Source organism: Calliopsis andreniformis, chromosome 7, assembly GCF_051401765.1.
Source record: "Calliopsis andreniformis isolate RMS-2024a chromosome 7, iyCalAndr_principal, whole genome shotgun sequence".
In the NCBI taxonomy this organism is placed as follows: domain Eukaryota; kingdom Metazoa; phylum Arthropoda; class Insecta; order Hymenoptera; family Andrenidae; genus Calliopsis; species Calliopsis andreniformis.
In genome coordinates, this window is record NC_135068.1 from 7,819,825 (window position 1) to 7,836,651 (window position 16,827).

General features: G+C 43.8%; 1 protein-coding gene across 5 annotated transcripts in view; it reads left to right on the forward strand.

Moving 5' to 3' along the window:
* The window catches only part of Dop2r (dopamine D2-like receptor), a 169,122-nt gene extending 153,085 nt beyond the window's left edge, over positions 1–16,037 (forward strand). Inside the window, exons 3-9 of one of the 5 annotated variants that reach the window (XR_013002312.1) lie at positions 5,833–5,942; positions 8,521–8,773; positions 9,773–9,873; positions 13,284–13,478; positions 14,504–14,976; positions 15,292–15,597; positions 15,908–16,024. Coding sequence is in view for 4 of the 5 variants with exons in the window: in XM_076382158.1 (XP_076238273.1) it covers positions 5,833–5,942; positions 8,521–8,773; positions 9,773–9,873; positions 13,284–13,478; positions 14,504–14,976; positions 15,292–15,500 (1,341 nt within the window). In the remaining variant the exon portion in view is untranslated. Of the gene's footprint in view, positions 1–5,832; positions 5,943–8,520; positions 8,774–9,772; positions 9,874–13,283; positions 13,479–14,503; positions 14,977–15,291 lie in introns of all 5 variants that reach the window. The other 4 variants (XM_076382158.1, XM_076382159.1, XM_076382160.1 and 1 more) reach the window with 4 other exon arrangements.
* Positions 16,038–16,827: the final 790 nt, after the last annotated feature.

The following is a 16,827-nucleotide window of genomic DNA, read 5'->3' on the forward strand; positions in this document are numbered from 1 at the left end:
AAACAGCCTCGTCCTTTATCGCGCTAGATCTCCCACATCTTCGCTCCGCGATTAACAGGTCACCATGTCAAATTTTGAGGGTTGCCAGTTCGAGTAACGTCGTTACGTCGACGCTGATCGATCCGCGATTGGATTCGAACAGAATTTCCGTCAAGCGAGCAGCTCCCAGTTATTTCGAGCATGAAACGATACCTGACGCTTGGAGCCCATGTATTTCGTTAAAAGCGACACGGGACGACAGACCGATCAGCTGTTATTCGTTTTCCTATCGCGATTAATTATTCCACGTGCACTCAGGACAGGCAGCTTCTCGAGCAGATGAGCGCGTGCGTATTTAGGAAGCGCGCCGACGTGCAACACCTCTTAACAGGAATGACGCGTTACCCAGCAACATGCAACGTAGTTATGGCTCATTTAACTCTGCTGATAGTGATGGCGGGTTCCAGGCGGGAGACAGGATTCACAAGAGACTTCCTTCGCGGGGAGAGGTGGAATCTGAAGGGCTTTCGTCGCTACTTGCAATGTATTGTGCACCTGAGGAAATTCGCATCGGGAAATTGAGTGCACGTTGTTGCTATTGGAGAAAAATGAGAAGGATGGAACCGATGGTGCATAATGGAGGACTTCCAATAACAGGACTTTTTGAGGCTTCTGTCTCCTTGGAATAGATAAAATTTATACATGACATTTGAGGAATATTCAACTCATAGTTTTCTCAAGAAGAATTCTCCAATTTGACCCATTACTACTGAAATTTGAGATAAGTCTGAGAATTGGTTGGCTTTTACTACTGAAATTTGTCTGAAACCTGAGAAATGGTTGGCATCTACTACTGAAATTTGAGACAAGGCTGAGAAGTGGACGACTTTTACTACTAAAATTTGTCTGAAATCTGAGAAGGGATTGACATGTATTAAATTTGAGACACGTCAGTGAGAAATGGTTGACTTTTACTACTGAAATTTTCAGAATACTGAGAAGTAATTGACCTCTACTACTGAAATTTGTGACAAATCTGAGAAATGACCAACTTTTACTACAGAAATTTGTTAGAGGTCTAAGAAGTGATCGACCTTTACTATTGAAATTCGTGCCAAGTCTGGGAACTATTCGACTTCTACAAGTTGTTGCTTTTGGGGGAAGAACAGAAAGGATGGAACTGACCCATAATTGCAGCATTTCAATAACAGGACTTTTTGAAGTTTCAGTAGCAGTCGTACACAATATTATACACACAATTTAAACAAAATCCAACTAATACTTTCCTAAAAGAAAATTCCCAAATTTTACTCACTTTTTGAAAAGGATTACCATTTAAAACTTTCACAACTTTTTCCACCTCCAATCATTTCACAGCTTCCCTATTTAGCTCTGCCAGGTCTCGAAACGTTCTGAAACAGTGATTTCTCTAGCAAAATATAATCGCCTCAACCTAAACGCATACTAATTTCTATACATCATAATCACCCAAGCTTGCCAACTCGAGAGGACCTCAACTTGACGCTTGGAACGTGTTCGAACGAATGTCGCATATTTCGCGTTATCAGCAGCCACGATAATGAGACAGCTTTAAAGACACATCCCGTACACGTCGACCTTAAATCTCACCATCCCGAATACTTCATCATTTTGGCTGCGACTGAACTCGAGACAAGGACACAACGATTGCCCAACGATGCACAAATCGTGCTGGGATTTAGACTGTGCGCCACGGTCTAGTAATTAACGGCGCGTCATCGTGAATCTACGAGATCGACTCTTGTTCCGCTTGAAATCTCCGTTTCGAGGGGATCGTTAAAACGAGAGGGGCGGATGACTGCCCTGCAGTTTCGACTGCCACGTCGTTTCGAACTTCGCACGAAAAACAATTTTCACATGGCAACCGTGGAGAGGGACCAGAGGAAAAAGTTCGCTCTGGGACCCAGTGGAAATGAGATGCAACGATCTTCGGCGAAGTTGCCAGCAGTGTTCCAAACATTTCCGAAAATTAAGTAAACCGTGCATGGAAAACTTGGCCCTGGAACGAGAGAAAATTTCCATCCTTCCTGTTATTTCCGTTCGCCACTGCGTTGGATAATTTTTAAACGAGGCGCTGGTGATATGCTCGCTTCAGAGGAGCTGTGTTCCTCTGACTGTGGAATCTTTTCGCTGTATTATGTCGCTCTGCGTTTCTTAAGTTAATATTCCCCCTTTGGTGTTTCTCCTCGAGGTTCCTCTGAGAGAGTCGAGTGACAGGATTTCCAATGCCTAACGACATCTCGGCAGGAACGAGGGGCTTGATGAAAGAAATCCGCGAGATGGAAGTGGAATGGGCAGCGTGTTCCCTGGATTTCTGTGGCAGACCAGCCCTTTGTCGAAAGAAGAGAGCTCTTTCTTGTCCTCTGTCCTCTGCTGGCTAACTTCATTATAAATTACGGGCCACAGGTCTTCGCGGGCTGCAATAATATCTCCTTGGGTCAGGAGGGATCCCGCGAAGACACACGACGATGATCGCTTAAATTTCGCGCGACGCTAATGGGCCAATTAGAAAGTTACGTCTGTCTCGGCGCCTTCCTCTCTCGCTGCGCGAATGCAGCCTAACGTAAGCCAGGGGACGTTGCTCGTGAGGAATGAGCGAGCTTCCAGGCAGAAATTCCTTTCCTCTTTTCTGTTCTGCGCGCTCGTTTGACCTCCGTCACGTTTTTGCCACGACAATGTACTCCCGCCAAAAAGCGAGCAGAAAAACAACGTTACGGTGCTAAATCTCCATATTTGCCGAGAGAGTCATTCCTGCCAGCCAAAAAGTACCAGGAGGTGTGAATTCTAACACGGGACCACTCTGCTGAATATAGATTTAAGGTAGGGGAGTCCTCGTGACGTGTTGGAAGGGCGAGGTTTTTGTTGGGGTTAACAAGGGGGATGCTGCATTTGTGCACCCTAATAGGGTGAGTCTATTTCTTAATTTTGAGTTCTATTAAAGCTCGATATTTTAAATATTTCGATACAGGCAGTGTGGCTAGTTTAATGTGGAGAGTAGCCAGATACCGGGACAAAGTAGCTTCCAGTGGCGTAATAGATTAGAAGGCTGGATATTTGGTATTTGGCTATCCTTTTATTCTATGACAATACTGGGAACTATTTTGTACCCATATCTGGCTACGTTGGTTATATGTTCGCAAAATTAAATTTGTGACATGTTCATCGCCATCCCCAGGACTTCGATGAGAGGTAATTTTTTTTGAAGCCCAAATTTACCACAAATAATCGACTGGAATTCAAGAGAGGTGAGAATTCCCTGGTCTGTACACGATATATGTCTGAATAAACATATAGGGTGTCCCAGAATTGATGGTACAAATGGAAAGAGGAGGATTTTATACGAAAAAAAATAAGAAAAAAATTTAGAATACAAATTTTCGATATTTTGATATTTTTATCAAATTTTGTATTCTGAATTTGTGTATGTATTTTGATATTTTTTCTTTTTAGACTTATCCATTGGATCAAATTATACACACCATCACCGATTTCGATTTTCGCTTATAACTTCAAACTAAAAGCCACTGCCTATTACATGTGTAGGAAAAAGTTCTTCAAAGTCTCCTCGTTTATAATACATCCAAAGATAATCAAAATCGTGATTAATCTGCATGTTCACCAAGAAATCTTTCAATCAGTCCTCTAAATTCGAAACCACGGGTTTCCAAAACCTGTCCATCAATCTTTGTCCCACCTCCTGTAAATATTACCATCGAAGGTGTCTCCTCGTCAAACAGACGGCCATATTTACTATCAGTCGCATTCGATCGCCTATCTCGCGGGTCGTACATTAAGGATTGAAGGAGCAACATTGTGCCATGGACACGTCGTACATTTTCGTGACTTTACTGCGTCATAAAGTATCGATAGTGGGTTCCGCGCTGCTTTCCGGTTCCGCGTACGCAAAATAACCGATACACAGCCCGCCTGGGTCGATGAAGCGCCGAGGGTTACGCTTAAGCCAAGATGGTAACACATTTAGTACCATTTTGTTAATGCGCTCTGCGAGTAATCATGTTACGATATTGCGGCCCGTGATCGATAACGAGATTGAACTGTGTACCGATTTATACCGAATCCCCCTCAGAGACTTGCAAACGATGTGCTCCTTCATCATGATGTCTTCTGAACTGTGTGTGTGTGGTCTTGTCTGTGTGTGGTCTTGTGTGTGGCTTGGATAACCACGCCATGCTTCATGACCTGGACCAATCTGGGATCATTGTTGGATAGGGTTGGAGTAAACAGAGTCAGCGATCTTCCTGGAAGTTTCAATAATTCATTCCCTTGTGTTTTAAATAAAATTTCTGTGTGTGTGTGTGTGTGTGTGTGGTCTTGTGTGTATCTTGGATAACCACGCTATGCTCCATGACCTGAACAAATCTGAGATCGTTGTTGGATAGGGTTGGAGTAAACAGAGTCAGTGATCTTCCTGAAAATTTCAATAATTCATTCCTTTATGTTTTAAATAAAACTTCTGTGTGTGTGTGGTCTTGTGTGTGTTTTGGATAACCACGCCATGCTCCATGACCTGAACGAATCTGGGATCGTTGTTGGATAGGGTTGGAGTAAACAGAGTCAGTGATCTTCCTGAAAATTTCAATAATTCATTCCTTTATGTTTTAAATAAAACTTCTGTGTGTGTGTGGTCTTGTGTGTGTTTTGGATAACCACGCCATGCTCCATGACCTGAACGAATCTGGGATCGTTGTTGGATAGGGTTGGAGTAAACAGGATCAGCGATCTTCCTGGAAGTTTCAATAATTCATTCCTTTGTGTTTTAAATAAAACTTCTGTATGTGCGTGTGTGGTCTTGTGTGTGTCTTGGATAACCACGCCATGCTCCATGACCTGGACGAATCTGGGATCGTTGTTGGATAGGGTTGGAGTAGACAGAGTCAGCGATCTTCCTGGAAGTTTCAATAATTCATTCCTTTGTGATTTAAATAAAACTTCTGTGTTTTAAATAAATTGTTTTAAATAAAACTTTTTAAATACAGACTAAATATAGATTAAATATTGCATGTAGACGTGTATGGGCGCCTATTCACGTGGCGACAGTGGAAACTGGATTTAGTGGAAAGTATTTGTGGCCGTCACAAATCGAGGATAATGGAATTCCATGGAAATTACTGTGTCAACAAAAAAACGAAATCACTGCGTGACAGTGGTAGACACGTTTGGACCGCGCCCGATTTCACACTCCCAGCACGGTTGTTTCGAATAAATCACCAGTGTGCTTGCAAAGCGCAGGTCTGCCGGGGGTGGCTGCGTTTTTGAGGTCAAAGGGCGGAAGAAGATGTAGGAAGGGTCCTGGAGGTATAACAAAAAAGGAAAATAAAGCTAACCTTTTAGAACTGACCGGAAACGAGTACTGTACTTATCTAATTCACACTTTTCCTGTAGCAACAGAACTCTTTTGTGCCTCCTCACTAATTCAATTACCAGTCGCGTAAATATTATTGTAGCTACATAAATATCAATTCACACTGTTCTCCCTCGGGCGATAATTCCCCAAAGGTCAGAGGTCCAATTGAAAGTACGAAAACAAATGGTAGGTAGGGTACGGGGCCATATTTTTGCAATAACACACAGTGGCCAGTCTGCACGTACCTTTTCAGTTGCAGCAGCCCGTTTATGCCATTAAACGCTTTGATAATGACAGGCCATTCGAGCGCGTTTTTGGCGAGCCAGGCAAATCGGTGACCGTTAATTCTGCTCGACACAATAGCTAGGCGGTTGTAACGAAGGTTAACTCCACTGTTGTGATTCGGCCTGCAGAGTTTAATGCTCACTGTTTTCCCGTTCATTTTCCAGGTGAACGGGTCCTGGAGCCTGCCTGGCTTCGTCTGCGACTTTTACATCGCCATGGACGTCACGTGCAGCACCAGCTCCATCTTCAACCTCGTCGCGATCTCGATAGATAGGTGAGCGTTCCTTTCCCGAGAAAGCCAGCCGAGTAGAGGGATAATCCTTCCCTCAGACCCTCCCATTTTTCGGAAATCCATGGCCCATCGGTTTAAAACTTCTCGCACGAACTCGAGGCTCCTGCGAAACTAATTTTCAAACTTCCCGCCATCGACTGTCTCGCAGAGCGGAAACTGGGGAAACCCGATTTCAATGGCAGAGGCAAGGGGAGAGGGGTGTAGAGAGAAGTGAAATATTCCACGCGTTGAATTCGAATTGCGTTGTTGAAAGAAAAAACGCAAGGGAAGTATAGGAATTTCGGATTGTTGGTTCAACTGGTTTACGTGACGCGCATGAGGGAGGGGTGATCAAGCGTTGAGGTTGCTACTGTGGGTGCCTCGAATTTTAGTCAAAGCCAAACCTGCGCAGTTTCTGTAAATCAAATTTAGTTCGAATGGGGAGTTAAAAGAGAACTGGAAGCATTTGACCTCGAGGGTTTCTCTCGCCTGGATAATTCAAGGCAGCACTATGAAGGCTTGATAAAAAAAGTAAGAGAAACTGTCTGTAAAGGTTGCGCAGAAGCTTATAGAATATATTCAGTGGGAAATTTGCTCCTCTTGCTGCTTTTTCTGTCACTGTCCGAGGATGCATAATACGAGGCTATATGTTTCGAATATAGGAAAGTAATCTGAGACACAGTAAGCAGAGCTGAATGCACTCAAGTAGCAATAGCACTAGAAAATGACTAATGCGACCCACTTCCCAATGTGGATGCTAAAATATGTATGTTCAGACGAAAATTACTATAATCCATTCTTGGAGTGCCATTTCTTGACCTATCTTTAAATGTCTAAACATATCTAATCTCGAAATGACCGGAGGAAGTGAATTAAAATTTGCCAGGCATGTGTATATCCACAAAGTTTTTACAAAACAACATGTGAGATTATCACTATGTATAAATCCCGCAGCTGACATCGCAAAATATGAATTTCAGAAACCCTCTAGGCATATTAGCTTACTAATCATCCCCATACCATACATTTTTTAACACTTTGACAGCCATGGTACATACGTTGTAAATCTTTTGCATCAGGTGATTTTAGTTTTATGAGACACTGTTCCTTAATTAATTTTTTTGTTTATTAATTTTATAGCACTCGGGATGAAATTATTAGCAGTGCAATTCATAACATAGAAGTTATGAGGCCGTCAGAGAGTTAACAAAATGAAATTGCTTCGTAGCTGGGACATATTCAATGACTTGTTTTCTGCGCGATAGATTTCGGTCGTGTACACCTCTGTTCAAAGTTATTAGAACACTTGCTCGACAGCATCGAAAGGATCTTGGAAAAAGTTCTGGAATTAATAATGAATTGTAATTAAAGTGCTCAGGATATCTCTGATATATGTCTGACTTAAAACTTATTCTACTGCCAATGTGTAGCAGCCTAGTCTGACACAGCGAAATCAGTAGAAGAAGTCCCAAGCCAGATATATTAAAAGTGGTAAAGTAAGTACTGGATCAGGTATAGCGTACTCAATAGAATGAGCCCTAAGTCAGACACATAAAAATCAATAGAACAAATGTTAAGTCAGAGACAGAGAAACCAGCAGTGTAAGTGTCAAGTCAGACCTGAAGAAATCAGTAGAATAAGGCTTAAACTAGGCGCAGTAATATCAGTAAAATAGATCTCAAGTCAAGTACAAAACAATTAGTAGAACAAGTTCCAAGCCAGACATAGCAAACCCAATAGAAGACTCAAGTTAGGTATAGTACATTCGCTAAAATAGGTTTCCACATAGACACAGCAAATCCAGTAGTAGTCCCAAGTCAGACACAGTCAATGCAGTAGAATAAGTCCCAAGTCAGACACAGCAAACCCAATAGAAGACCCAAGTCAGGCACAGTAAATTCACTAAAATAGGTTTCCACTTAGACACAGCAAGTCCAGTAGTAGTCCCAAGTCAGACACAGTCAATGCAGTAGAATAAGTCCCAAGTCAGACACAGCCAATCCAATAGAATAAGTCCCAAGACAGACACAGCAAACCCAATAGAAGAAGGCTCAAGTTAGGCACAGTAAATTTACTAAAATAGGTTTCCACTTAGACACAGCAAATCCAGTAGTAGTCCCAAGTCAGACACAGTTAATGCAGTAGAATAAGTCCCAAGTCAGACACAACCAATCCAGTAAACTAAGTCCCAAGTCAGGCACAGTAAATTCACTGAAATAAGTTTCTAGTTAGACACAGCAAATCCAGTAGTAGTCCCAAGTCAGACACAGTCAATGCAGTAGAATAAGTCCCAAGTCAGACATAGCGAAACCTCGTCTCATTTCAGCGTGTAGTATCGCTCTTAAAAATTGCTTATCACTGGCGATTTATACCCTAAAATAAAGATAATAGTTGCCCCAATACATTGAACGGGGGTGTACATGATAAACCGCAGAACTCCTTTGCCATGAAAGACGTATGGTAGCAGGGGAAGTGGAAATAAATTAAACATAGCGGTTTCGTGTCGTTTCGGAGTACACGTAATGCCGATCAAACAGAGGGACACAGTGTGCACGATACGCGAAACGAATCTGAATTGCAGATACATAGCGGTGACCCAGCCGATAAAGTACGCCAAGCACAAGAACAATAGAAGAGTGTGGCTGACGATACTGTTGGTCTGGGCGATATCGGCGGCGATCGGCAGCCCGATTGTTCTCGGCTTGAATAACACCCCTGACCGAATACCGGACCAATGCCTCTTCTACAATGCAGACTTTATCATCTACTCGAGCCTATCCAGCTTCTACATTCCCTGCATCATCATGGTGTTCCTCTACTACAACATATTCAAGGTATGAATCACAGGGCATCGATGTTACCCTTCGAGAGCTTAATTGGGGAATTCCTTTATTCGTCATTGGACAGCATTTGCGACATTCAAGATAGCAATCTTCTTAGAGTTTAATTTAGATTTCGAATAGAAGAGGGTCGAAGATAAGTCAACTGTTATAACTCCTTTCAAGGAACTGAAAAGTATATTTGATCTCGAATTTTGGTTATTATATTTACTTAGAGTTAGAGAATATCCGCAACTTCTCTTTTTGAAATATAAATTACTATTGACAGAGTTATAGAGTTGAGGAATATATTGCGAGAGGTGATCTACTTTTGGCTTTGCTTTAAGCGAACATCTCTTTAAGTGGACAGCGGGCGCGATGTGTAATTATTCATAACACTGAGCTTTTAATACCTACAAACATATTGTACCTGGCTTAATAATAATATTGAGAAGACGAAAGATAAAATCGAAACGCAGTCTAAATACAGGGTATCGCGCTCGACCTTCCACTCAGTAGAAGCCACAAAAGTATAGCGCAGAGTAAAATTACATACTAGCCCTGTTCTTTAGAGCCCCTTTCCACGTCGTTCGCCAAAGACACGAAAAGTTATCGAATTACACGGAATTCTCCATTCGAACGACGGGGGCGGCCGCTTCAAAGGAATCGCTCGATCGTTTCCCCCGTCGCATTGTACGGCCGTCGTCGTAAAAGCGTAGTGGCCTCGGTGTAACGTCGTAGAAAGGAAACGGTATCCTTCGAGGCATCGATATAAAGCATGAAATATCCCTCTTTCCCACTCAGTATTGCGCTCTCGCGGAACAGAACGTTTCTCGTAATGCACCAGCCGCGACAGAATTTTCCTTAACGCGTCTCGGACGGGGGAGTCCCCTCCACGAGGAACGTCGCGACGAATCCCATTGTTTCGATACGCCCAGTCGATAATAGCCGTCGGGTAGGGAGATTTATTTCCTATTTCCCTGATTCACGTCGCCTCGATCCTACCTGTTCCAGGCGCTGAGGAACAGGGCGAGGAAAGCGAGGGCGAGCAAGAAGCCAAACCTGGGGGACATAAAACCGGGCAGCATAATCGAGAACATCGCCCATACGCGCAGGTAAGCCGACAGACTTCGCCCTGACCGATAACAGTCCCATTCCTTGCGAATTTCCTCGGATATTCCCTGTAGGTCCGTCCCCGACTGAGAACGAATGGAAATTCTTTCTCCGAGTTCTCTGAAAATTGAGGGGAATCGAGGACGCGTTGCACGAGAAGTTTACTACGATGTCCTTCAGCATTGATAGATGCTAAAGTATTGGGAAAGGAAGAAATAGTTTCCTTGAAGTTTTCAAGAATATTATTCAAAGTGGTAGTACAGTTTGAATTGATTGACATAGAAAGGCAAACACTTCGTTCATGTGCAATGCGTTCAATTTGCATGCGGCATAGTAAAACATGGGCGAATGTATGAATAATAGTTGAGATAAAAATTTAAGATAAGATAGAATTTTGATTAACATTTTGCATGTATTATTAGGTACACGTTTGATACTCTTTTTTAAGAAAATGATAACGGGGATTACGTTTAATGACGCGAAAAGTTAGTACGAATGTTTGATAATATGTATTTAAATTTATGCACAGTGATTCTACGTGCCAAAATGAGACAAAAATCAAGAGTGACAAAATTGCGTTTGAGGTTTCATTTTCAAGTTATTAGTGATTGAAAATACGCGTAAAGAGGTTATCCCCTGGGGACTACTGCCTGCGCGCGCAGCATGGTCACGTGCAGCGACTCGCGCAGCGGCTCGCGCAGCTATGGTCACGTGCAGGGTCACGTGAGATTTGCGCGAAATACTTAACTTCTGCTTACCTTCAACAATTGATATCTTGAAAACTAAGCCTTAAACACAATTTTTGACACATAAAATCAGCAACTATAATTGTCTCCATTCGCTATAGTACACTCTATAAAATATTAGATCGATTTACAATTCACATATACTAATAAAACCTTTTACAAAAAAATGACGAAAATTATTCAATAAAAATGGTCTAAATCAAAGATACATTCTCAATTTTCCCACCTTTCGTCTCAAAGAAATGTATTCAGGCCTCGAAAGACTTACGACAGCTGAGGATTTACGTGCTTCATTTCGGACGTGCTCCATACTCGAGTGAATCGAGCCACTTTTTTCAATTTTCTCGCGTATGATCGTTGCATTCCAACGAGACGATTTCTCGGTAAGGTTGCCACGTCGTGACAGTAGAATAGAATAGAAAGACGCCGCGGAAAGAAATCTGGCCTAGAGGGGGTGGCACAGGTCGAAGTTAAGCTCGTGCGTCGTCCTTCGGATAATGCGCTTTTCTCGCGCGCATCGGCTTCATTTCCGTCGCGTCCTGGGGTCGGCGTACTCGCCTTGAATAGCCAACTACTTCGCTTTCGATTTAATTGCCGGCCTTTTGTGCTCGGCTGTTCCTAAGCTCCGTGCACCTGCTCATCGACGAGGACAACAACGTCCTGGGATTCAGACGCTACTTCGCGAGTCTGCTCTCGGAGACACGTAGCCTTGTTTGTCGATGGAAATGATTTAATACTCTCTTCGACTCGCTTCAGACGTTTTTATTCTAAAAAGGAGTGCCAAGAGGAAGCAGATGCATCGAGGCTGGAATCATAAAGCTTACAGCTCCAGAGATCTTTGCAAGTTACAGTGTATCTTGCTATGTTTATGCACTATCGTGCATAAATATTTGGACACTTTCGCGTTATTGGAAATGCATGAAATATCTACATTTTCTTATTTATATTAAATGATATTGAATATTATTCTCATGGATATCTGTAAATCGATTGTATAGTCATGTGAAGTTAAATTTCTAGCCAAAATTATTGTATTATAGAATTTTGCTTGGTGTATTTTACATATTTCAATAATGTAAAAGTGTCCAAATACTTATGCATGGTAGCTTATATTGGTTTAGTATTCGAATGACCTTACTGAATACTTTCTTCCCATTTTCCATATTTAATCAACGTATCATGTATACATTTTCCACCAGCATTTATTAAGTACTCATGTCATCCAATCTGAAGCCGAGCTTCTGCCTTATCAACTAGGATTCGACGTTGAAACATCTCTTTCGATGGTTCCCAAAGAGCAGAAGGATTATCGAGGTGAACTTTTCAATTTGTCCGAATTCGGTAGCCCAGTCCACGCCAGTGGAGTATTCAACAATATTGGTTGGTGCCTGGAATATTAATGAGGACACCACTGGATCCCTAATTATTATTTATATGCCCTTTCTAGGCTGCGGTTACCTAACGCAAACACCACCGATAAATTAGACTTTGGTGTTCGCGTTTTCTCCGTACGATCTCGTCTTTCCCACGGGACCAATGTATTCAGCATAATCTGGAATCTCCATCGCCCTCAACAAATTCCACTCTTCGACCCTTCTGTTACCCTATATCTGTCCTTATAACTCGAAAACCTGATCAGATCAATTAAACGATACCGCGGATGATATTCTCGATTGGAACACATCCCTAGACCCGGAAAATCATTCTATAAGCAGACGTTACGGCTTCACCAAAGATCGTTCTAACCCTCCAATATTATAAACTAGATTTCCATAAATAGCCCATGGCTGCGTTACGCTGGCAGATCAGGATAATGGTTTCAGATAATACCAGCTCGAGTGGAAGGTTGGCCTCGAAATTCTTCCAGCAGCCGCAACTTTCCAATTTGTTATCGCTGCGGCTGCCTGTAACTTCCTGCAACGAAATTATTAATTGTTTTCGCGAGCTCATATGGGTCGAATCGGTTACTAGCCACGGCAGAATTTGCTTATTCGCTGGCAGTGAATATCAAGAATTTCCACGATAGGATCGTCTCCAAACGCGACTGAGCACCTCCAGCTAGTCGACTTGTAACGTCATCGGATAACTGTAATCCGATTACCTGGAGCACGTTCGCAGATACGGATGTCCATATCGCCTGGATGAAATGGCCACTGAATTCCCTGCGTGATTTATACTCGTACCTTAAGGGTCTGAACTTAACATTTCTCACGGATTGAAGGTGTCAGTCATTGGAGCTAGGCTAATTCCAAGGGGTTCGAAGTTACAGGGACATTAAATTCATAAGTGACTTGACGTCTCCCTGATGAGATAGTTTAGTCCATGACCCTCCTGAGGGAAGAGTTTGCGTTCGACTCTCAGATTCAGAGACGAGGGTCTACATCTAAATTTAGAATTCCCCTTATCGCAGGAAGCAGAATGATTCTCGATGTCATTTAATAAACACTCAGAAGACTTCGATAAAAGAGACACAGTAGCCTCTTTCGATAAAAGAGACACAGAGTAGATGCAGGCTTCTCTGCGAGGGTGCGATCGCTTTGTGCATGATACACTAATTTCTCTCCTCTTTGTTCAGATTAACTAGTCGCGACCGCCTGGTCGTGGAATACTAAAAGCATGCTAAGTGTAGAAGCTTTTTTTAGAGGCTTTTGACTAAGATCACGTAGTGGATATTCTGTGGCAAGGTTCGCGGAGACCGCTCTGGGGGCGGCCGCCCTCGTGGCCCCTGGCATGGAGGAGCCCACCAACACCGCTTCCGGGAGCAACGAGGACGAGGACGAAACGCCACTGGACCCCGTCGTGGTCATCTCGAACGACAAAAGCACGGAGTTCTTTTTAGCCACCGTCGTCGAAGAAGCAGCGTAAGAATCCAAAATTCTCAGCGGCTCCAGACGAACACTCACGTCCTCGGGTTCGGTCGATTTCACGGCGTCCCTTTTATGAAGCCTCGCTCCCGATTGAGCGGGCGTTATTTATATCGCATTTATGGGCGAGTAAAAGACGCCATACAGAGCGACAGGTCGTCTCAGAGGCAGCATATGCTTTGGACCTGAAACCCCAGGCTGTGAAAATGCACTGCAGTGGGGGAAGTAGGTAATGGTTTCCATGTTCAGATTCGCGTGAGGATTCCTCCCGTTTGTAACTCGTTATCAGTAATCCCAGAATTCGCTGGGTAATCGCAGGATCGATATGCGTGCAGTCCAGGTGCCAGCGAAGTCCTCACGCAATGTGAATTTCGGAAGCAGAATAGTTTAACAAGGGAATTACTCCAAATTGTGGATTCCAAATTTAATGTGCTTTTGTGTAGCGATATTACGCAGATTGCTGGTACTACTTGTAAAGTACTGTGTGTAGTAATTAAATAGTTTTGAAGATATGAGAAATTAAAGATTTGTACCTTCTTCAGATAGCAAAACGATAGAGAAGTGGATCTGATGAAGTATGAGGGAAGTCGGGTAATTGTCTGTCTGCGAATTTGCGAATCTCAGGTTCGAATCCTGGCTGTCCAGAGTTTGTTTGTAAAGCTACTTGGTTCACAGTCAAGAATATTTCGTAGTTTGAAATTAATTTATCGCCTCACGAATTTCATCCTTGGGAATAGTGTGGGAAACTGAGAGGTGGTGGAAGAAATAAAGGTGTCTTATTGGTATAGGTCAATTCAAATCTCAGCAATACAATACAATAGGACCCCTCTTATTTCTTTCTCATCTCAATTTCTTCCACTATACAAGGAGGGAATTCATGTGGCAACCCTGGTCATACACATATGTCCGCGTGAGTGTCCGTCTCGGTGCCCATATCACACGCTTAAGCTACTTAGGTCGAGGGTCACAGAGTCAGAACGCTACAGCACGCTGCTGGGATGCTACTGATACTCGAATTGCAGTTGTCGTTTCAGTGCAGTGGCCCAAGCCCAGCTGGGCGCAACGCAGAACGTCAGGAAGGACTCTGGCTACGACGGAGCAGCCAGTAGCACGATTGTCCACGAGCAGATGGAGGCTAACTCCAGCCCCAGTCCCAACCCGCGAATCACCTCGGCCCCCTCCTCCTCCACGTCCTCTTCGCCACCTCCCAAAGGCGCAGCGACGATTTCCGGCTCGCAGACCAGGAAGAACGGCGCTGACCCGAACAAGCAGGAGCTAAAGAGGCTGAAGAGCGCTGGTTCCCTTCTGCCTCTTCAACTTCGACGGACGCCAAGCGTCTTGTCTGGCTCCTCCACCTGCAAAAAGGACAAGAAGAACGCGGCCTCTGGATCCAGGTTCACGATATATAAGGCGAATAAGGCGAGCAAGAAGAAGAGGGAAAAGAGTTCGGCTAAGAAAGAACGCAAGGCTACCAAGACGCTGGCTATCGTTTTAGGTACGTTCTGCTGACTGAGGATTTGGTAGTCAATAGTGGAGTATAGTCGCAGGAATTTTTTTCTTGGCTATAGAGGGGAACGAAATAAGGGTGTCCTATTGTATTGCGTTGCAAAGGTCTCTCGAGTCTGAGGCCCAGGTCTATGCTAATAGGACATCTGTTATTTTTTCCCTCTGCTCTCGATTTCCTCCATTACACCCAGGGAAGGAATTCGTGCGGCAACCCTTAGTACAGCTCTATGGTTACAGTCTTTTCATAAGGTTTTCCACGTGGTAGTTCCTGAGGACTCCTGAAGGGATTCATTTTTTATTCCAGGTGTCTTCCTTATCTGCTGGCTGCCCTTCTTCACCTGCAACATCATGGACGCCATTTGCACGAAGCTGGCAGTCGCCTGTCAGCCAGGAGTTACGGCCTTCATCGTGACCTCCTGGCTAGGGTACATGAATAGCTTCGTGAATCCAGTCATATACACTGTGTTCAATCCCGAATTTCGCAAAGCCTTCCACAAGCTGGTCAGCTTTTAGACGACGGGCTCTATTCGAAATGGAGTTCGTCTCTGAAGCGAGGAGGAACAACGAGGCATTGGACAATCGAACAGCTCAATATTTGTTCTGACGAAAGGTATTCGCTCACTTCCACGTAAATTTCAGATCGTTAACACTTAGACTGCCGAGTTAGCTGAATAACAATCCCATCGTCAAAACTGTGGCGCGTGCTATTGCACCTAACTGTTAATTAAATCGACAGGAACTCCTGGAGTCCATTAAAACAGATAGAGTACAACGAAATTAATTAGATAATTGATTGAATCAACTGTACCAAAAATTAAAGCCTCTGTGCCTGATAAATATACCTTGGCAGTCAACGTGTGCTCAACAATAAATTTCCATTAAAAATTAATTAATTCCCGACTGCTTTTCGCATTATTCAGAAAACGCATTCACCAATTGCGCGACTGCTCGTGTCGTCGACGAAGTCGAGTCGGAGGCAGCGTGCATCGATGTGTTAAAGCTGACGTACCCTATAGATACTTAGATTAATCAGCGCGACGAGCGTCTCGGTGTCAAGCGAGCAAGAAGCTCGTATCCTAGCGTCGCGAAGTCGTTCAAGGGTCTCTCGCTGGAGAGGGTCAGTGGAAGTGGCGAACGTCGGACCGAAAAGTTGAAACTAGTCATATACTTCGTTGGATATTACACAAGCCGTGGCAGTATTACCAGTAGCTCTTAAGGTATAGCAATATTTTTCGGCTCAAAGAACCGACGCGCCAGTTTCACGAGCATCCAGTTCCGTACATTCGCACGTTGTAAAAAAACCGCAACTCACTGTATTCACGACACGTACGTCAGCCAAACGAAGCGTGTACTCGCGGTTCCATGACTGTCTGACCTGGAGAAGGAGGATCGAGGGACCAGCCCCCAAGATTCATGGGAGGTCTCGTAATGGGTCTGGAAGCGAGTCCTCCGATCCTCCAGGACTCGCTGTCACAGGGAGGAGCAAAAGTCCATCGCGTGGAGCACGTTCGATACAGGTTTCTCAACTTTCGGGTACTTATCACTTTTTATCGCTCAACTCCTGGATAGACGACATCCACTTCTATTCCCCGAACCGTTTCGACTGAAACTTCCTTCGATATTCAATTCCCGAAAAGTTTGCCTCTCTTCCTTCTGCTGTAGCCTGAAAAAGGACGCTCTAGAGAGTATCGATGTCTTTAATCAGAATTTGCGGGTGATACACGGTTAGTTAACTACCTGGAACGCTCTAGTTTGGCCCCGCAGGGAGCAGTAGTCGATATCAGTAAGGTGACTGCCTGTTTCGCCGTGGTGGTTGTTCCCGAGGAGAAACATCGTGCAC